Source organism: Mustela erminea, chromosome 2, assembly GCF_009829155.1.
Source record: "Mustela erminea isolate mMusErm1 chromosome 2, mMusErm1.Pri, whole genome shotgun sequence".
NCBI lineage: Eukaryota > Metazoa > Chordata > Mammalia > Carnivora > Mustelidae > Mustela > Mustela erminea.
The window spans coordinates 71,002,201-71,024,114 of NC_045615.1; the positions used below are offsets into that span (position 1 = coordinate 71,002,201).

Consider the following 21,914-nt stretch of genomic DNA (forward strand, 5'->3'; position numbering starts at 1 on the left):
TTAAAAAAAACCCTGGATATGTGATAAAGATAATGCCACTGTTTTCGTTATTAAAAAAAGACAATTGCATTTTTTAAAATTGCAAGCTTTTATCTCTATGTGTGATTCTGGAAATGGGGCCTGAACCAGCAGCATCAGCATCACCTGGAAGTTTGTTAAAAATGAAGATTTTGGGGCCCAGCCAGATCTCTAGAATTTGAAATTGGGAGGACACCGCTGAAAGTCTTTGTTTTAACTAGCTCTCCGGATGGTTTTGATGCAGGCTGAAGTTGTAAAACCTCTGATCTCTGATACTAAATGAAATCAGTTCAGTTTTTCCATGAAATGAAAACATTTCTGATCATTTTAGGGACAAAGAAATACTAGGTTTCGATTTCAAAATGCTCTCCTGTTAATACTTTCCTACATACACACTCTGCTCCTTCCTTTATTAAATGAAGCATTTTGTTTAAATAATGGGCTGGATTAGTCGTTTACTTTTGTGTGCTTTGCTATGATTTTGTGTAAATGCAGCCCAGTGGTTCTCAGTACTGTAATTACTTGGAGGGCATTATAAAAAAGCAAAAGAAAAAAAGTGCTAAGACCAAAGTCTTATCCCCAGAAATTCTGATTTAATTGATAAGCTAGGGGCTGGTAGGTTTCTCAGGCATCTCTGGTTCTTAGAAGCATCCAGGTGATTGATTATAAGGTATCATCAGAGTTGAGAGCCACTGGAATGTAGCCATATGTTCAAAGATTGGCTCACCTACCATGTAACAGTCCCTTAAAAAATGATATAAGTAAATTAGGTCCTTCCATTATTTTAAGCAAATTATCTTTTGTGTATGTGCAATTAGAAAATAATTTATTTTCCAGTAGGTTATGGTATTGTTGACTGGGTGACCATGTTATTAAGTAGGTTTTAATTGTTCTTCATTCTATTTCTTGGCTTTACCCTGGATCCTCACTTAGTCCCTGCACCCTCCCGTTTCACCAGAGAGCTTAGAAGGAAATGATCCCGGGCCACACACTAGCTGTACTGAGTCAGAATTCGCATTTTAATAGTATCCCTATGAAATTTGCCTTCACATTAAAAATTCTTGATAACATAAAAATTGGTGAGTTTCCTTTTTCTCCATTTTTTTTTCCTTAGTGTCTGTTTATCTGGTCTTGACTACTTTTATGAACCAAATCATATCAGTCTCATTAAACCTATTTTTAAATCCATTTTTTTCAGTAAGTTTTTTAATTGTAATGGATCTCTAAGACCATCTAATGTCATAGCTTACCTGGCAGGAGAAGGAAATGAGGCACGGAAAAATTAAACGACTTGGCCCAAATTACAAAAGCTGTTGATAGGGCAATCCATAGATGCATGCCATATATATTTTTATTTTTTCTTGCATTATGGAGACTTCATTATAGGGTCACTTAAAATGATCTATTTTCATAATGTAAACAACTTGAAATGGGAGCTGCCTGAAATGACAGTCTTAGGTTAACCAAGTATGACATATACCCCCCAAAAACAAAACTTTAAATACACAATGACATTTATTTAGATTACCTGTCTTAATGTGACACTGGTTAATACCTACTAATACACTAATATTTCAAATTACATTATAATTTGTGGGGTTAAGTAGTAATGAGAAAGTTGGATGTGTAATATACTGAAAATTGAAAGGTACCATCATGTCCTTATAAATCACTCAGACTGTACTCATGTGTTCCCGAGATGGTATAGGTACTTCATAACAGAATATTAAAAACATATACTTTGGGATTGCTTGCTTGTTTATTTTGAGTTGCTCTGGATCTTGAGTGGGTGTTATGCTTTATGAGTACCCAGCACAACTGAGCTTTAATTCTGGTCTTTCTATTTCAGATGCACATGCCCTTTGAATCACTTGTGTTTCTCTTGATGCACATAGGATTGAATATTAGATCCTTGTCTTTCTGTCTGGTGGTTGAATTGCATCAATATCTCCAGATGCTTATTAGAAATGCAGATTTGGGGGTTCCCCCCCCCCCCCGACGTCCTAATAGCCTGTGTGATGAAGAAACCCCAGAATCCACATTTTTTAGTAAGCACCACAGGTGATTTTTCTGGACACGAATATTTGAGGACTATTTCATGAGATAATTAAATTTGTGTGTTTAATATAGCCATGTTTAATCACTAGTATTGAGTAGTAATTTGATACCTATTCACTGCAAGGTACTGAGTGGCATTGTCTGTTGGTGTCCATATCATCTGTTGTTCCTTCCTCTCTTTTGCTTGTTTGTATCTTCCCTTCCCACCTGATGATGCCGGAGAAGTGCCCAGGAGGGCCTGGGCCAGCTTCCACTGATAAGGGAATAGCATTGGGTTTCTCACGACAGCTTTACCATCTGTACTAGATGCCCGACAAGATACTGGCCGTGTAGAAAAGTGGTTGAGTGCAGCTAACTTGGAATCCTGTAAGAACAACAAAGGACAGCAGAAACATTCTTTATAATCTCTCCTTCACAAGGAGGTTTTTCGTGTGCCCCTTGGCACACGTATAAGTCCCAAGTGCAGAATTAACATTTTTGAATGGTATTGCTACTGGTTTATTCCTTTCAGTGTTTCGTGTGTATAAAGAAAAATCTGCCTGTGTGGTACCTTTAGAAATTTCTGTTGGTCTCATTTTTTCTTTAAGGTGACATGGCGGTGTCGGGAATGTGGTATTAATAGTAGAATATTTTCTGTTGTGCCTTTTGATTTTGTTATTAGACACAAAAGCAATATTAAAAAAAAAAGCAAAAATGACTGTGCTAGAAATTTTGACTGAAAGCTTTTGACAAGTAGCTTTGGATGAATTCATTGACTAATTTTTTAAGTCTGTGAAATGGAACCCAGGTTTTTCCTTTGCATTTAGCATATAGTGGTTGTATTTCTGTAGTTACATCGTACACTTCCATACAAATAGGTAGTTAACTGTGAGTTCCCGTGAGTGACCGGAAACCATGAATGTGGGGAAGTGGTTGACCTTGCCAGCCTCCCATCTCCAGTAAGGGTGTTCCCATTTCACAGCGTGATTTTAGGGGACTCCTTCCTCTCTATAGTTTAGTTGCAAGAAGACAGCCGTGGTTAAATTCAGAGCACGAGCTATTGCCTGCCTATGAAACTATTGACCCATTCTCTAGCAATAAAGCAGAGTTTCCTCCCAGTTTATCCATAGTTGCAACTTTTTTTTTTTCAGCTTGGTTTTCTTCTTCGCGTTGTGGGATAAAAGTGGGTTATGTGGTTGAGGATGTGAACCTCTGCAGTATACAAATGCTGGATCTCGCTCAGGTTCTCAGTCTTCCTGTCTGTGAAATGGGAACAACTCTTTTTCCTTGGTGTAGGGTCTTTATAACATGAGGTCATGCTCATTAAGCCTGTAGGGCAGGGAAGGCACACAGTGCATAGTACAGCTCTTTTTAAGATCTGCTGTTTGTTGATAGTTTTATGTGAGGATGCAAGGCCCCAGCTCGAGGGTGACCAGCTTGTTCGAGGGTGACCAGCTTGTTCTGTTTGCCCAGATAAGAACCCTGGAAGATCCACATCCTGGAAATCCCCTCAGGTCTGGGCAAGGCAGGATGGTGACTCACCCCATCTCTGGACACAGAGACTCAAGATAGCAGTGGCTTTGAAAAAAGTAGTAGAGTTGCTTCACTGAGAAGGGTCCTCATGGGTCTGAGCAAGGCAGGGCTCATACCGGCTTCTCTCTTGTCACGCCAGTATCTTTGTTGTTCCAACTTTATACTTCTGCCTGTGTGGTCCAGGATGTTAATCATTACCATGTTCTTCTTCCAGCCGCCAGAAAGGTGGAAGGTAAAAAGTGAAACCTCTGAAGGCATAAATTAGAGATGGCCGGTATCACTTCTGCTTCTGTTCCATGTCCATTCACTAGAACTTACTTAGCGGGCTCAAACTAGCTCTTAGCGAGGCAGGGAAGTGGCTTTGGTCTTCCTGGCGGTGAGTCAAGGGAAAGCAGAGGATTCCCTTACTAGAAAAGAGGAGAAAAATGTATCCTGCTGCTGTCTTTCCTGGGCCTATAATGGCATCTCATCCAACAAACTCCAGCTGCTTCTCCCATTCTTCTGTTACTTAATGTAACGGTCATTTATACAGTGAATGTGTAAGAAGTTAAAAATAAGATGCAGAAAGATCCCTAAATTTAGGAAGGGCTGAAATGCAGTCTATACTCTGCTACTTTCTTCCTCCAACTGCAATACCCATTACCTTAGAAATTTTTTCTGTAACTGAGATGTGTAACTGACTTTAGCGCCTCAGGCAAAAGCTTTTGATTTAGAATTTTGTTGAGAAGTAAGGCAGTTGATAAAATTGCATTTCATTCATTAAAGATTAAAGAAAACAATGGGTCTGTTATGGTAATGCCTGTGGTCCAGCTACATATTCTGGTTCAAAATCACAATTATAGTTAATTCATTCAGTAAATATTTATTGAGCACTTACTACAAGGTTAGCAAAGGGAATGAAATAGTTACCTACTTTGGCTAAAATCTCCAACCTTTTGGAGCTTAAATTGTGCTAGAGGATACAGAAATCGGATTTGTTTTGTTTTGTGTTTGCAAATGAAGTAAAATTAACATTCAGTGTGGTATTAGTTTCAGGTATATAATAGTGATTGGATAATTCTACACATTCCTCAGTGTGCGCAATGTTATTACGGTATTATTGACTGTACTCCCTGTGTCCTACATTTCAGCTCCGTGACTTAATTATTTATACCTAGAAGTTTGTCCATCTTAAACCCTTTTATCTATTTCATCCCTCGCTTTGACCACCACCAGTTCTATTTAAAGTCTGTTTTTTGTTTGTTCATTTGTTTTGTTTTTTAGATTCCTTAAATAAGTGAAATTCCATGGTGTATGTCTTTCTCTGACTTGTTTCACTTAGCATAATACCTCTAGGTCCATCCATGTTGTTGCAGATGGCAAGATCTCATTCCTTTCTATGGCTCAGTAGGACCTCATGCATATACAACATTTCTTCATCTGGTTGTCTATTGAGGGACACTTTGGTGGCTTCCATAACTTGGCTTTTGTAGATAAAGCTGGCAGTAAACATAGGGGTGCATATGTCTTTTCAAATTTGTGTTTTCATTTTCTCTGGATAAATACCCAGTCATGAAATAATTGGATCCTATAATATTTCTATTTTTAATTTTTTGAGGAATCTGTACTGTTTCCCACTGATTTACATTTCCATCAACAGGGCATAAAGTTCCCTTTTTCTCCAGATCCTCACCAGCACTTCTTACCATTTTGTCTTTTTGCTACTACATTCTTACTGGTGTGAGGGGATATCCTGCTGTGATTTTAATTTGCATTTCCTTGATGAGTCCTGATGTGGAGCATCTTTTTGTGGGTCTGTTGGTCATCTTTGTATCTTTATGTCTTCTTTGGAAAAAGTCTATTCAGGTCCTTTGCCTATTTTTTAATCAGATTTTTTGGGTTTTTTTTTTTTTTTTTTTTTTTTGGTGTTGAGTTGTAGAAGTTCTTTGGATATTTTGGATACTAACCCCTTATTGGACATACCATTTGCAAATATCTTCTCAGATTCCCTGGGTTGCCTTCTCATTTTGTTGATGGTTTTCTTTGCTGTGCAAAAGCTTTTCACTTTCGTGTAGTTCTGGTAGTTCATTTTTTGCTTTTGTTTCCCTTGCCTGAGGAGACCTATCTAGAAAAATGTTGCTAAGGCTGATTTCCAAGGGATTACTGTCCATATCTTCTTTTAGGAGTTTTATGGTTTCAGGTCTCACATTTGGGTCTTCAGTTCATTTTGAGTTTATTTTTGTGGTTGGTGTAAGAAAGTGTTACGGAACCTGGACTGGATCCTGACGGAAGAACCAAGTGGCACTGGGAGACTTTGGAGGATGGAAGGTTTATTTAACATGGGTGGGCTCAGAGGAGGTTGTTCTGCAAAGGTCTGAGCCCCGAGCACAAGCAGGGAGGGGGATTTATACCCTTCTTCTTCTGCATACTTGGTACTTCTGTCACGTGCGGAAAACAGGGTAGGAAAGGAGAACCCGGGAAGGCTTCAAGACAGGGACTGGAATTCCCTTGCTGGTTTGGTCAGCCAGCTTTGAGTACAGTTTTTCCCTATCATTCCCCTCTTTGATGCCCCTTTAAATACCTAGTTTAGAGGGCATCATTATCATCTATTATGATGGCGCCGAAAGGCTAGTAATCTGGGGCGCAGCTCACGTGGTAACAGTGTTTTCTATGAACTTAGCAATCCATCTTAATGTTCCTAAGGCTGTCCAACAAGCAGTAACAATAACAAGTTTCTGGGAGAAAGTCCAGTCAGAAGGGGCAGTAGTGTTAAGTCCAACAACTGAGGTGAGGGATATTGTGCCGACAGTAGTCTGGGACCATGGTGAACAGATGTCCATGAGTCGGTGGGGTCTCATTGAAGGTGGAGCTGGAACCGGTCCATAGGATCTGGTTGGGCTTTCCACTGGTGTGATTCATCCAACTGGTGACAGCTGCCTTTCCTCTAAAGCAGTGAATCCATTGGGTGACACCCAAGACCTTGAGAGGCGGTAGGGGTGGTTAGAACAGCAGGGTGGGGGGGCCCTGTCCACCATGATTTGAGGGGGTCCTTTCTAATGCTTTTCAGGAGATGTGCCTTAGAGTTTTTCCCAGGGCTTGGAGATTTTGGAACACTTCTAAGTTTCCAATCTGTTCAAGGTCTCCTCTAAGCCTACTTACTACGGGGGGTGGCCTGCCATAGAGCTTTTGAGGTGAATTATATCTGTGGCAATCCTTTAAATCCAGTTGACTAGAATAAACAGGATCAATGACATCCAACAGTTATGTTCTACAAAAGTATGACATTCAGGCATAAGGATAGTTGGATTTAAAGTTTGACAGGTTTTAGGTATTATTTCAGGCATATCTACCTGTGTACCTGGTATTATATAAGTTGGCCTCAATCAACCATTGGTGGCATTTGGTTTCTAAGACACTCTGGACCTGATGTGAAGTCATTATAGTCAGGGACTGTCCCCTAGTGAGCTTTGAGGCTCCTTTTACCAAGAGCATTATTGTATGCTTAGCTAAAGCCTTTGTTTGCAATTGCACCTCAGTAGAGGTGACTTCTAGGATAAATATAACTGAAAAATACCACTAAGAAGACCTCTTTGTTTGAGGTAAAGAGTTAACATACTAATTACAAAGGATCACTGGCAAGTGGGAGAAAACATTTCTCAGGAGATGCCAAGTGCATAACCCAATCCAGTCATAAAGAAAGTGGTGTCATTCATTATCTCCACAAGTCCATAGTCAATCCACACAGTCTGCCGTCTGGAGTGGGGTATGCTTTGGCTTTTAGGGAATGATTTCGTTATCCCAGCCACATAGGACTGGTCAAGGTGATAAGTTATACAGTTGTTGGAGAATCAGTCCCATTTTCCAGTTGTTTAATCGTGTGCCGTGGGGTCCTGTTGTTACTAGCCCCACAGAATAAAAACAAGAAGATTGTCTAAACAAGCTATTGCACAGCATCTCTGAAGTTTAAGTTGTCTAGCTTAGGTAAACAAAAAGCACTTCAAGACAATCAAATCTAGAATTTACATCCACAAAGGTGGATTATTTAAACGTATTTTCTCTCTAAAATAACCCTCATTTCCAGAGATAGCCAAATCAGGACTAACTTACTTGAGAAACAAGTCCAGTTCGAACAAACCTGGCCTAATTATTTACATAAACTCAGCAAGAACAGTGAGTGATCATATAGATCTTTTAGAATCTGCTTTGCTGGAGCTTTATAAGGAATCTCTGGTTTGAACTTCTGGTAGCCTCTCCAGGCCAGAAGCCAAGCCATGCACTTGCCATCAGACATACTGCAAGACCCCTAAGATTTGGGCAGATTCCTCTTCATGAGGTGCCCAGAGTATCCTGAGGTTCCTGCCCTTGCCGAAAAGTGACATTCTTTTCTCACCTGGTGAGGTTCCTGGGACCTCTGTAAGCAAGGTATCAGGCCAACAGTTTCAAGAGTCTTTACGGCTCTAAGTTTCATAAAGTCAACCTTAACTCCTTAAAGCTGTCTGGTCATATCTGAGTCTATGCGTGTCTTCCTCAAATAATGATATCCCAGTCAAACAAAGCCTTGGTAAAATAACCAATGTTTCCCATGGTGTTCTGTTACAAGGAGAGCAGATTCTTACTGAACTTATACAAATGACTAGGATTGCCATAGAAGAAGGTATACTTAATGAGGCCTTTTGGGTTTCAGAGGGTTCAGATATAAAAGTTGAGTGCTTTAATTTGCTTACAAATGATTATTTTTTTAAAAGATTTTATTTATTTATTTGACAGACAGAGATTACAAGGAGGCAGAGAGGCAGAGAGAGAGGAGGAAGCAGGCTCCCTGCTGAGCAGAGAGCCTGATGCAGGGCTCGATCCCAGGACCCTGGGATCATGACCTGAGTTGAAGGCAGAGGCTTTAACCTACTGAGCCACCCAGGCGTCCCACAAATGATTATTTTATCATGTTTCTGTATGTCATAGAAATCTTAGTTTCTTTAATTAGGAAGAGTGAACATTAAGGGACCAACAGTGTTTTTCAAACAAGGATCACAAAACTATAATCATGTTTTTAGTTCATTTAGTCCCATGTTACTGATTCTTGTTCAGTCTGAATGCAGCTTCTTAGTTCTGGAAGTTCTTACTCATTTCAGTTTTAGGCTTTTTAATATACTGAATATCTGTATCTGTCCTTTATATGAATCTCTTTGAAGAACTAAGTCACTTTACAAGAGAATTAGGACAATTATAAATGACAAAAACTCAGGATAGACATGGTTAATGATCTGATAGGAGAGTTCACTATGATACGATTGACGAGGAAACTCAGTTATTCTGTGATACATAACACATCAGTAGCCAGAACCAGATTGTTACATACCAAACAAGCAAGCCTAATTAGTCAGCAAGAGTTTGTTCCTGATTTAAATCTTGGGGATGTTTGGGACGCCTGGGTGGCTCAGCTGGTTAAGCGGCTGCCTTCGGCTCAGGTCATGATCCCAGCGTCCTGGGATCGAGTCCCGCATCCGGCTCCTTGCTCAGCTGGGAGCCTGCTTCTCCCTCTGCCTACCACTCTGTCTGCTTGTGCTCACTCTCGCTCCTCTCTCTCTGACAAATAAATAAATAAAATCTTAAAAAAAAAAAAAAAAAAAAACCACTGACATTTAAAAAAAACAAAAATCTTGGGGATGTTTGTTAAAACCTTAAAAAGTTTTAAAACACATGCCTACATAGGATTGGGGATGTTGAAGACCTGATAAAGGCAAGACATAGAAACTATTTTTTTTAAGCAGGCAGAGAGAAAACAACTATTTGCATTTTCTTATTAAGAGCAGACCAACAATTGAGAATACTGTCTTTTAGAACAGAGAGAAAACCAACTTTCTATACCAGTGTCTTTTAAAAATTCATTTCAATCTTAGTCCATCCTGACCACACCTAAAATTTATTTCCAAAGATTTCCCATCAGAAACCTTCTACAACTTCCTTTGCATTCAAGTTTTGTCCCAAGCCATTTCTTTACAAACAACTGTCTCATTTAAGACAAAATTACCTTCTTTTACCTTCAGCAAAATGCGTTGCTATTCTTTATCTTTCTTACATATCTCCTACTTTTCCACATACAGAGTTGATTGCCTTATTTCCATCAGTCTTACAGTTAGCAGAATTTTGCACTCTTTAGAAACCTTAATCTCCAGTGACGACTAAGGAGAAGCCAATTGTGAACTGTTACAGCAGAATTCTTAAATGGCAAATTTGTGAAATCAGTTAAGCACAAAAACATGTTTACCAACAGATTTAAATATTCTTAGTTCTTTGCGGTAAGTCAAAAGCACAGACCTGTGTCCTGTAATCAGTGCTTTAGCACTTGATCCCATTTGGAAAGGACCTAGATGTCCAAATTTAATTCCATCTGTCATCCAACCAAAACTTGATAGAGTTTCAGGTTACCAAAGACTTTGAAAGCTACTTTAACAATTACCCATGAAAACTTTGATGAGATAATTAACCATTTTAGTCATCTTTTTACAAACAACTCAACAGAGATAACATGAGGTTATTTGACTTTTGGTAAACCTTGATAGAATAAAAGTTTCCTGTTTACCACCGATAACTTAAAAGACACATCTTTCTTAACTAAACCAACAAACTTAGTTTAAATGCTGAATTATGTTCCACTTGGATCTTCCCCATGGTCAAATTTTACCTGAGACACATGGAGAAATCTGGAGTGGATGGTGGTTAGGTCCTTGGGGGTGCTTTTCTTGCTCCTTGACAGTGAAGAGAGGGACCATGGTGCCTGAGGCACTGAGGATGGTCCAGAAACCAGTAATGCAGGCCACACCCCAAATGCTGCAGAAACAGAAATAGGGGGATGGGGAGACAGAAGAGAGAGTGCTTCCAGAAGGCAGAGAAAAGGTTCCAGTTTAGGAGATCATCATCAGCTCCAGACAAGCAGATGCCATGTTTTCTAGCCGACAAGCGGGGATAGGTAGTCCATGTCAGGCCAGATAAGACAGGGAATATCCCAGAAACAAAGGGAGTTTCAGTAGCTGCTTGGGAATATTCCTTAAAATCCTTGCCCTGAAGGACACCAGGGATCGTGACCTGAGCGGAAGGCAGGCGCTTAACCGACTGAGCCACCCAGGCACCTCCCCCACTTTCTCTTAAAGGTAGATATGAGAGCTCTTGTTATTTTACATCCTGTTTCTGTCTGGATCAAATTTCCTCTGGGCTGTCAGAGCTGCTAAATCGAGTATCTCCCCACACATGCCACTTACAAGAAGCAGGAGCACTGACTCCTGCAGCTCAGCTTTAGGCCCTGGGTCAGAGGACTATGGTCCCCACACTTTCTGATAGGTTCATCCTTGTCTAGAGCTCATGTGCGTTGCTGCCCCTGATGCTCCCCAGGCAAGGCCTCCCTGATAGGCTTTGCTTCCTTAGCCTTTGGGCTCTTTTACTTCGGTTACAAATGTCCTACTTTGGTCCTTCCTATTAGCACAGAATCAGACCCATGGGGGCAGAGTTTGGGCTACCTGAAGGGAGGAATCAATATATGGGAATTGAATCAGGGTGTCTGGGAGTCCCGACTATAATTTTGTAAATGACCTGGACAGTGGGTAGGTCTTAGGGCCAGTCGACCCCAAAGGTGGCCCATTCCATTTCACATAATGTGCCTAATTTTCCAGATGTTTTGATCCCATAGTCTCCCAAGAATCCCTTCTTAAAATTTTGAGCATACAATCTAAAGACTGTAGGTTTCTTAAAATTTTGAGCATACAGTCTAAGGACTGTAGGAAGCTAAAGAGCTTCCTCCCTTGAGGAGCAGGGGGGCTCTCTTGGCCACCCTATGTGTTCCCTCCCTGTGCCGTTGGTGTAAAGACAAAGGGTGGTTGTCCCTCCAAAGGAGAGCCCAGTCAGATGCCCACCTATCTGCCCTCTGGAGGAGAACTGAGTGCCTCTTAGCCTTAGTGAGTTTGTATAAATCCCAGACTGGCACCCCAAAGACCCTAGAGGTCACCATGGAAACAGGTTAGGGCCCGCTTGGACTCTGCAGGCTTCTGGGACCCTAAGGGTGTCCACCCATGGAGAACAGAATCAGTCCGCCTGACAAGCCAGGTCAAACAGCACATTCCCTCACGCATTCACATCAAAGTTATTATAGTTCCCCGCTCCCCAACTCCAGGAGGCCCTGACCTGTAGAATTCCTTTAGGAAATTCCTTCCTGTCCCCTCTTCTGGGGGTTCCTGACCTGAGTGACCCCCTCCTCTCCCCTGGGGGCCCTCTCCCCGTTTGAGACCTCTATGAGGTCTCTGGGAAGTGATCAATTTCCCCTTCCACCCTCATGGGTGGACCTGACTGGGTCCTGGGACCCCAGGCCTTACCGGAATCTGACATTGGGACCATGTTCTCACCTGCCAAGTCTCCTTTGAGTCTGGGACAGCGGGGTGGGCTGGCCTGAGGCGACCAGGTGGGAGACTGCCTAAAATTAGGCAGGGCGCGCCTTCTCCCTTAGGATCCCTCGTTCTGTCACTGCCCCACCATTGCCTCAAATCGGTGGCAACAGTGGGTCAGCATGGTTGGGTTTCCCTGTCAGGGAACCAAATGTTACAGAACCTGGACTGGATCCTGACGGAAGAACCAAGTGGCACTGGGAGACTTTACAGGATCGGAGGTTTATATAACACTGGTGGGCTCAGAGGAGGTTGTTCTCCAAAGGTCTGAGCACCACCGCCCCCCCCAACCCGTGCACAAGCAGGGAGGGTAATTTATACCCTTCTACTTCCGCATACTTGGTACAATTGGCACACGTGGGAAATGAGGTAGGAAAGAAGAACCCGGGAGGGCTTTGAGACAGGGACTGGAATCCCTTGCTGGTTTGGTTGGCCAGCTTAGAGTACAGTTTTTCCCTGTCAAAAGGTCCAGTTTCATTCTTTTGCATGTGTCTGTTACGTTTTCCCAGTACCACTTATTTAAAGACTGTCTTTTTCCCATTGTGTGTTCTTGCCTCCTTTGTCGTAGGTTAATGGACCATGTAGGTGTAGCTAGCTTTATTTCCGGACTCTCTGTCCTGTTCTGTTGATTTATGTGTCTGTTTTTGTGCCGGTATCATAGTGTTTTGATTACTATGGCTTTGTAGTATATCTTGAAATCTGGATTGTGATACCTTCAGCTTTGTTCTTCTTTCTCAAGATTGCTTTGACTCTTTGGGTCTTTTGTGGTTCCATACAAATTTTAGGATTATTTGTTCTAGTTCTGTGAAAAATGCTGTTGGCACTTATTTAAAAGCACTAGTAATGATTCCTAATTAGTCTTTACTTTGATTAATCTGATTTTTTGTTTATTTTTTATTTTACTAGATGGTATTTTCTTAGGCTTACTTATAAAAGGTGCTTTGAAGAGAGATGAAATTATAATAAACAGTATTTCATGTAGTACCAAGGCTGACCTCTGGTTGTCGTTATGATTGATATATTTTTTCATGTTGATACTCAATGCCAGGGAAACTTAAAAGTACTGAGCATTCTAGCTGTTCAGTTTACCAGACTACATAATCTGCTTTGAGAACTAAATTACTCACTTCATTTTTCTAAATAGCTCAATTCACCACGTACAGACATGATTTTAAATTTCCCATTAGCCTTTATTTTATTTTTCCTTTAACACAAAAACACTTTGATCAATTCTTGTTTAAAATGATAGCCTTTTTTTTTTTTTTTTAAGTTTTTACTCAATACCAGTTAGTTAACATACAGTGTAATACTAGTTTCAGGTACACAATATCATGATTCAGCACTTCCATACATCACCCTGTGCTCATTGACAAATGCCCTCCTTAATCCCCATCTCCCAGGTCACCTCTCCTGCACTCACCCACCTCCCCTTAGGTAACCATCAGTTAGCTCTATAGAGAAGCTGAGTCTGTTTCTTGGTTGGTCTCCCCTGCCCCCACTTTGCTCCCGAATTGCTCAGCTGCTGGGCTGGTAGACTGTCAAAACTTACATTGTTTCCTGTAGTTTAGGCGCTTGCCATTTTTTGCTTATATAGTTCATCCTCACCTATGCGTCATAGCTGAGCATTATTCATGATCTAACCTCAAACAGCAAGAACCAGAGAAATGATTCTTTCATGTGGTGATTCTCTACTTTTTCTTTTAATAAGTAGATGGAAATAGCATTTTAAAAAGTGAGATTGCTAGAGGTCTAGTAAGGTAGGGGTTAGACTCTGGTATTTTAGACTCCTGTTTGAGAAAATAGGAAAATAAGGGGTTCATGAAATTTATTTTTTTATCTTTGAAAAATTGTAGGATAGGGGCCCCTGGATGGCTAAGTCTGATAAGCTTCCCATCTCCTGCCTGTGGCTTCATATTAAGCACAGAGTCTACTTAAGTCTTTCTCCTGCTCCCTCTGCCTCTCCCCCCTAGCTCGCTCGCTCGCTCGCTCGCTCTCTCTAAAATAAATAAATAAATCTTAAAAAAAAAAAAATCTCAGTAGTATAGTGGGGTGTTCTGTTGTTGAATTTCAGCTGGAGTGAACCATTGAGATTTAGGATCAGGAACAATATTATAGCTAATCTGTTTTTTTCTGGTATTGTAAGAGTTTGGCCTTAGAGGGATCACTTTTGCAAATGATTGTTTTGGATAGGCAGCAGTCAAGTAAAATGCTGCTCTGATATCCTTGCTGAACTAATTTGCACTCAAATGTTGACTGGCTTCCTTGTGGTGAGAGGTGCGCACTCTTATTAAAATTGGCACTGTTTCTTATCTTGCATGCAAGCAAAAAATTAGTTTTTTTTTTTTTTTTAAGATTTTATTTATTTATTTGACAGACAGAGATCACAAGTAGGCAGAGAGAGAGAGAGAGGAGGAAGCAGGCTCCCTGCTGAGCAGAGAGCCTGATGGGGGCTCCATTCCAGAACCCTGGGATCATGACCTGAGCCGAAGGCAGAGGCTTTAACCCACTGAGCCACCCAGGCGCCCCGACAGTTTTTAATATAAAGAAGAAAGGGTGGGCTGATATGCAAAATGAAATTTTTTAAAAATATATTTTATTCATTTATCAGAGAGAGAGAGGGTGGAGGGAAGGGTAGAAGGAGAAGCATACTCCCTGCTGAGCAGGGAGCCTGAGGTGGGACACGATCCCAGGACCCCAGATCATCACCTGAGCCAAGGGCAGATGCTTCAGGACTGTACCACCCAGGCACCCCCAAAGTGAAATTTGTTCAGAGTCTTTGAATTCTGAGTTTTCTTCATTCTTTGGACGGTGGAATACAGTCAAGTAGCAGTAGCATCTCAACTAAGAGAGAATTTGGAGGAGAAAAGGGAGCATTCGTGTATAGTGTTAGAAGTCCATGGAGGTAAGTGTTGGGGAAAAGGGCATTTGTGTGACTATTATGAGGTATTTAGTGCTCTTAACAATGAGTGTTTGGGCACAGTAGTAGTGGAAACAGTGCCAGGTTGTAACCATTTGGGGAGTAAGTGGATCCCAGCAAATAGCATTGATATTTTAAGACATTTGACTCCAAGAAGAGAGTGGGAGTAAAGCTCCAGCATGGGAATGGGATGAGTAGTGTTAATAAATATTCAATATTTTTGGTAGAAAACTTCAAAAACCTGGAAATACAAAAGTAGGAAGAGAAAACGTACTTCACAACTTGAAAATCCAAATGTATTACTGATAACAGTTTCTTACTTAGTTTGTGAGTCAATACAATCCTTTTATGTATATAGGTGATATATATATATAGACATATATATATATATAATTTTGTTTATGTTATGAGAATTTTTTCATGTTAAAAATGTTTAAAACATAGTTTTGATAGTTCTGTAATGCTCCATTGTAAAATATACCATGATGCCATTAATCCTCTGTTTCTGGATTCCTAGTGGTGTCCAGCTGTTTGCTGTTTGAAGCAAATATAGGAACATCTTTGTACGTGTGTTGGTATTTCTGATTTAGAGTAGTTAACATTTGTACTGATGGACATTTTCACCGCCTGCCTAAAACTGTTACCATTAAAAATAACGTCCTTGCTAATTTTATAAAAGAAAAATCTAGTTTGTTTTGCTCATTCAGCGAACTTGAGCTCCTTGCCTGTACCTTGGAGGTTGGGTTCTAACTGTGCGGACAAAGTCCCGCTTTCGCTAGGACGCACCCGGGGGGAGCCGGCATCACCTCCCGCAAGCCAGCATTAGGAGGCTTTTACTCCGCGAGTTCTCAGGTCCGATCACTCTACGGGCACCTCACCTCTTTCTCTAGAGACCTGATGTGCATTTTTACTTTGGGAGCGAAAGCAACTGGGAGTGAAGGGAAGATCTAACGGATGGGGACTCGACTCTGCTCTGGCTCCTCCTTCCCTTTGATTTCTTGCTCCTCGCACTACTCCTGCTTCCCGGGCTGGTCCACTTCAGTTCTCGGCCATTCTGGAGCACTGCTCCAGGATCCTCTCTGTGTTTTGGGTCATGACTTCCTCCACTCACTTTTATTCTTCAATAAGCTATTCTTCGCATTTGTTTTCTAGAGATTTGTCAAAAATCCATTGCACTCACTGTAGTCCAGCCCACACCTTGTTACCTCAATACCAGTTCTCAGAGAGGTAAGGTGTTCCTTTTATTCTGCGTTCCTGTCATTTCTGAAGAAGCTTTAGGAAGAAAGGAGTAGAAACATTTGGGCTCAGTCAGTCATCTTGGACTGGAAACCTCTGCCCGAGATGTTTTAAACATTCCAAAAATATTTTACAATTATGTAGTCTAATAGTATCTGTAATAAGGGATTCTTTCTTTGCTTTATGCTCAGATTGTTTTTGTTTTGTTTTGTTTTGTTTTCTCTTTCCAGAGATCATTTAAAGTTCAACACTTTTTTTGGCTCTTTTAAAAAAAAAAAAATAACACTATTCTGATTTGCTTTGGGGAAAGTTTAAGGTAAAAAATTCAAAGGTTTTTGTTTCTCAGATATAAAGCTAGATTTTAACACTCCATTTCAAAGAAGTTACTCCTCCCTTATCTACTTGTGCTCCCTTCATCTCATGTTATGTTCCTGTTTGTTCAAGGAATTGTTGTAGGCTACCGACTCTTTTTTTTTTTTTTTTTTTAAAGATTTTTATTTATTTATTTGAGAGAGAGACAGTGAGAGAGACATGAGCGAGGAGAAGGTCAGAGGGAGAAGCAGACTCCTCATGGAGCTGGGAGTCTGATGCGGGACTCGATCCCAGGACTCGAGGATCATGACCTGAGCTGAAGGCAGTCGTCCAACCAACTGAGCCACCCAGGTGTCCCTGTAGGCTACCTACTCTTAACCATTTATCTGAAGTAGGGTTCTTAGGCTAAATCCATAGGGTTTTAATTATTTTTTAAAAATATGTTTTAATAAAAAAAAAAATATATGCTTTAATATTTACCTTGCTGTCCCAATGCTTTGCTGTTTCTTTTCTAAGTGTATTCCCTCTTCCTGCATATTCTAATAAGTGAACATGGATAGAATTTAGTCAAATTCCAAATAAAACAAAACCAATTATCTAGTAGGATGTCATGGGGAAATTTTTTCAGTCTATTTAAAATACGGAAAGGATTGACTTTTTTCAAATAACATCTTTCACTAAAATAATAGAGTATTTCTCTACACTTAGTATTATTTCTATGTATATGTCTTTAGGGAAAGCCTTGCCATGCTTAGTATAGTAAACAAACATCCTGTTTACTATTTTAAAGGTATTTAAAAATACCCATTTTAAAGGTATTTTATGTAATGCATGCCCATTGTAGAAAATGTTAAATTAAAATCCCTTCTAACTTATACTACTATATGCATCTTATAAGTAATATGAATTTAACTTTCTTCCCTGTCTTTTAGTGGATTTGATAGTTCATTTTCTTTTTAGCACTAATATTCCACTCCAGCTTATCTATCCATTTACCTCCTAGAGAACATGTTGGTTGCTTCTCAGTTTTGGCAGTTATGATAAAGCTGCTGTGCACATTCACCTGTGCTGTGTGTACAGGTTTTTGTGTGCACAGAAGTTTTAGCTCTTTGTGGTAAATACCAAGGAGCACAATTGCTGGCTCATATGTTAAGAGTATATTTAGTTTTGTAAGAAACCGCCAACCTGTCTTCCAAAGTGGCTGTACCATTTTACATTCTCAACAGCAGTGAATGAGAGTTCCTGTTGCTCCATATTCTCTCTAGCGTTTGACATTGTCAGTGTTCTGGATTTTGGCCATTCTGACAGGTGTATAGTGGTCTCTCATAGAGGTTTTAATTTGCATTTCCCTTATGACACATGATGTGAAGCATCTTCTCACTTGCTCATTTGCTCTGTATATTTTCTTCATGAGTTGTCTATTAAAGTCTTCGGCCATTTTTAAAATCAGCTTGGTTACTTTCTTATTGTTTAATTTTAAGAGTTCTTTGTATATTTTGGATGACAGTCCTTTAGCAGATGTGTCTTTTCTAAATATTTTCTCCCAGTCTGCAGCTTGTCTTCTCATTCTCTTAACATTATCTTTCTCAGAGCAGAAGTTTTTAATATTCATGAACTCCAGCTTGTCAGTAGACACACTCTGATAAGTCTGGACTAGCAAGAACCTCACCATTTGTTGGTAGTTGTGTTAGTCATTCTGTTTTCCACCACAGTGGTGTTTGTGAGATTAAAGTGCTGTTGTAGTCCTTCATAATTAATTTTGAATTGAACAACAGAATAACACACTTGTACAAATGATGCTTCTTTATTGGTAATCACTATTTTTTAATGAAGATCTAGTAGACATTCTTTCAGAAGATACTTTGTCACACAGATATTGGTATGTTTGTATAGTTACTTTTAGAATCCATATATACAGAATATATGGACTTTTTCTAACCTTACATTAGTATTGTATAGCCACTAGTACTAAATTAATTTAGCCATATGTTAAAATGTAAAATTCAGTTCCTCGATCACACTAACTACACTTTAGCTGCTCAATGCTGGATGGTGGGGATCTAGAACATTTTCATATTTGCAGAAAGCTCTATTGAACAATGGTGTTCTTGAACACAAGTAGTTATACGTTAAAAAAAAAATTCCTGTAAATTTTTTTACTTTGTAGTAATTACTGAATTAAAATATTAAAATGAAAAAGGAAGAATAGAATAAAAAGCTCAGTGAAAGGATTTGTTTCCCTACTGTTATTTTTGGTTTTGTGTCTTAGTCATTTATGATAGATAAAGCAATGGTTTTAACTGTAGCTGAATGAACTGTGTATTCATTGCTCAGCCAGATGCAAAACCCAGTGGGAGGAGCAGTTCAACGGACTGGTCCCTGAACCAGTCTGTCTTCGTGGACATGCAAACAGTGACAGGTAGTATTAATCACAGCCCCAGACTCTAGCTTCTGCAATAACCGTGTTTGCATAAATCTCATTCCTAGAACTAAGAACAAGTCTACTGAGAATCCCTGATTTTTAATTCCTTGGAATTGGAAGGCTGCACCAGAGACACAGTAGACACAGAGTTCAGTAGAATAAAGGCCTGGAAAATTTCTTCCAAGAATGGCTATTTTTTCTTTATTGATCTTGTAATTATTGAATAAACTTACTTGATTGTTATAGGAATAGTGTTTTCTCCAAATTTATTTTTTAAAGCCCTCATTTAATTCAAGCAACATTTAACATAGGCTGTTATATGCTTACAATGTGCTTTACTTCTGTTTATTCTTATTGGTATAGTGTCAGCTCATCTAGAAATAGTTTGAAAATTTCCTTGGAGTGAGAGAGGTAAAAGGCACCTGGAAATAGAACACATTTCGTAGTTTTATCTTGATATTGGAAGAATCTATCATTTGCCTGCTATTGATGTCCTTTTTTGTTTTTTTAAGGTTGCTTGCAGTGTTTGAATGTTCAGAAGGTATAGTTGCTAAAGCTGCATTTAGATGGTGGGAATTTGTACTAGGAGGGTGGTTAATACGTGATAATGAGTAACGATAGATACTGGTTTGGTTATGTGCATATAAATCTATTTTAATTGTTCTTTTGAGTAAAAAGATCCAGTTTGCATGGGTAACTGTTGTTTAGATCTTTGCTGTTCTTGGAGGCTGGTTTAGAGCGTAAGTAAAAACTATCCTGGGTTAGGTAGAGGGAGGGGGCACACTGTAGAGGCCCCATAGGTAGGACATGTATTTCTAAAAAATGACGGGATAACTAACTATTGTACCTAGTCTGCTATCATGAAAGGGTAGGAAAAGTGATAGGTGCCATCATCTGTCTTGCCCTCTGCACCTGAGTTAGAGGTAGAGCACAAAGGAAGTGTGGTTCTGGGATACATTCGTTCATCATCACTTCTTCCATAAGCATTTACAGAGATCCGGTTAAGTGTCTTGAATTTTTCTATTGAAAGTTTCTCATTTAATGCCCTGAAATGAATTGGCACATTAATAGAGGTTACGTAACTAGAAACTGCCAGGGTACATAAGCACATTTAGGTAAAGGGGAAATTCACATTTAAAGATAATTTTTCCTGTAGAAAAATGTCTTTTCTATAGAACTGTTACTTGAAAGGACTAATTTTTCAAACATAATCTTCCTTTGGTATGCTTTGGTGGTAATTGGGGATGTAACTTCTGTGATAAGATGATTTAAAAAGAGATATACATGCTAATGCACCCAGATATCAAAAATCTTGTCTCTTCTGGAATTAACGTTGACATTCAATTAAAAGATAAACAGATGTTTCATACAGGGATTATTCAAAGAAAAAAGATCTTTGGACATTCAGTCTTTTTTTTTTTTTTTTTGAAAGATTTTATTTATTTATTTGACAGAGAGAGATCGCAGGCAGAGAGGCAGGCAGAGAGAGAGAGGAGGAAGCAGGCTCCCTGCTGAGCAGAGAGCCCGATGCGGGACTCGATCCCAGGACCCTGAGATCATGACCTGAGCCGAAGGCAGCGGCTTAACCCACTGAGCCACCCAGGCACCCTGGACATTCAGTCTTAACAGAAATTTTTTTTTTCAGATTTTCAAAACTGTAGTTCTCAAAAAAACCATCTAGTTCTCTGTTGTTGCTGCAGTGGTGTGCTCAGGAATGGATACGCTTTAAACATATTTTGGTTTCTGCCAGCTTTGCTGTCAGTTCTCTACTTTAAAAAATTACCTTTCAAAAACGGGTAATTAGGGGGCGCCTGGGTGGCTCAGTGGGTTAAGCCGCTGCCTTCGGCTCAGGTCATGATCTCAGGGTCCTGGGATCGAGTCCCGCATTGGGCTCTCTGCTCGGCAGGGAGCCTGCTTCCCTCTCTCTCTCTCTCTGCCTGCCTCTCCATCTACTTGTGATTTCTCTCTGTCAAATAAATAAATAAAATCTTTAAAAAAAAAAAACAAAAAACAAAACAAAAAAAACGGGTAATTAGAACAAAATCAGGATGCTTTTGCACAGACGAAGTACCGAATCATGAGCTACTTAAAAAAAAAAAAAAGCCTCTGTGATTGTTTTGAATGGTAAGGATTGTACCTTGTTTTAAGTCGTTTTCCGGTTTTTGTTTCAGCGATGAAGTCTTACACTCCGTATTTCATGCTCCTGTGGAGTGCTGTGGGGATAGCGAAGGCTGCCAAAATCATCATCGTGCCGCCAATTATGTTTGAAAGCCATATGTACATTTTCAAGACACTAGCCTCAGCCTTGCACGAGAGAGGACACCGCACAGTGTTTCTTCTCTCCGAAGGCAGAGACATCGCGCCATCTAATCATTACAGCCTCCAGCGATACCCAGGGATTTTTAACAGTACCACCTCGGATGCTTTCCTGCAGTCCAAAATGCGGAATATCTTCTCTGGGAGATTGACAGCAATCGAACTGTTTGACATACTGGATCACTATACCAAGAACTGTGATATGATGGTTGGCAACCGTGCCTTGATTCAGGGTCTGAAGAAGGAGAAGTTTGACCTGCTGCTGGTGGACCCCAATGACATGTGTGGGTTTGTGATAGCTCATCTTTTAGGGGTTAAATATGCTGTATTTTCAACTGGCCTTTGGTACCCAGCGGAAGTGGGTGCTCCCGCCCCATTAGCTTACGTCCCAGAGTTTAACTCACTCCTCACAGACCACATGAACTTGCTGCAAAGGATGAAAAATACCGGCGTTTACCTCATTTCCAGATTAGGGGTCAGCTTTCTGGTTCTTCCCAAATACGAAAGGATAATGCAGAAGTACAACCTGCTGCCGGAGAAGTCCATGTACGACTTGGTCCATGGGTCCAGTCTGTGGATGCTGTGTACAGATGTGGCGCTGGAGTTTCCAAGACCCACTCTGCCTAATGTTGTGTACGTAGGAGGAATCCTCACCAAACCGGCCAGCCCACTACCAGAAGTAAGGTTTGCTGAACTCCTTGGTAATCTTTTCTAA

General features: G+C 40.2%; 1 protein-coding gene across 2 annotated transcripts in view; it reads left to right on the top strand.

The window, feature by feature from the left end:
- Window positions 1-21,914, top strand: part of UGT8 (UDP glycosyltransferase 8) — an 89,671-nt gene that overhangs the window by 12,285 nt on the left and 55,472 nt on the right. For both annotated transcript variants that reach the window (XM_032333261.1, XM_032333262.1), the window contains exon 2: window positions 21,055-21,878. In XM_032333261.1, the coding sequence (XP_032189152.1) occupies window positions 21,057-21,878 (822 nt within the window). In that variant the 5' untranslated portion in view covers window positions 21,055-21,056. The remainder of the gene's footprint in view (window positions 1-21,054; window positions 21,879-21,914) is intronic.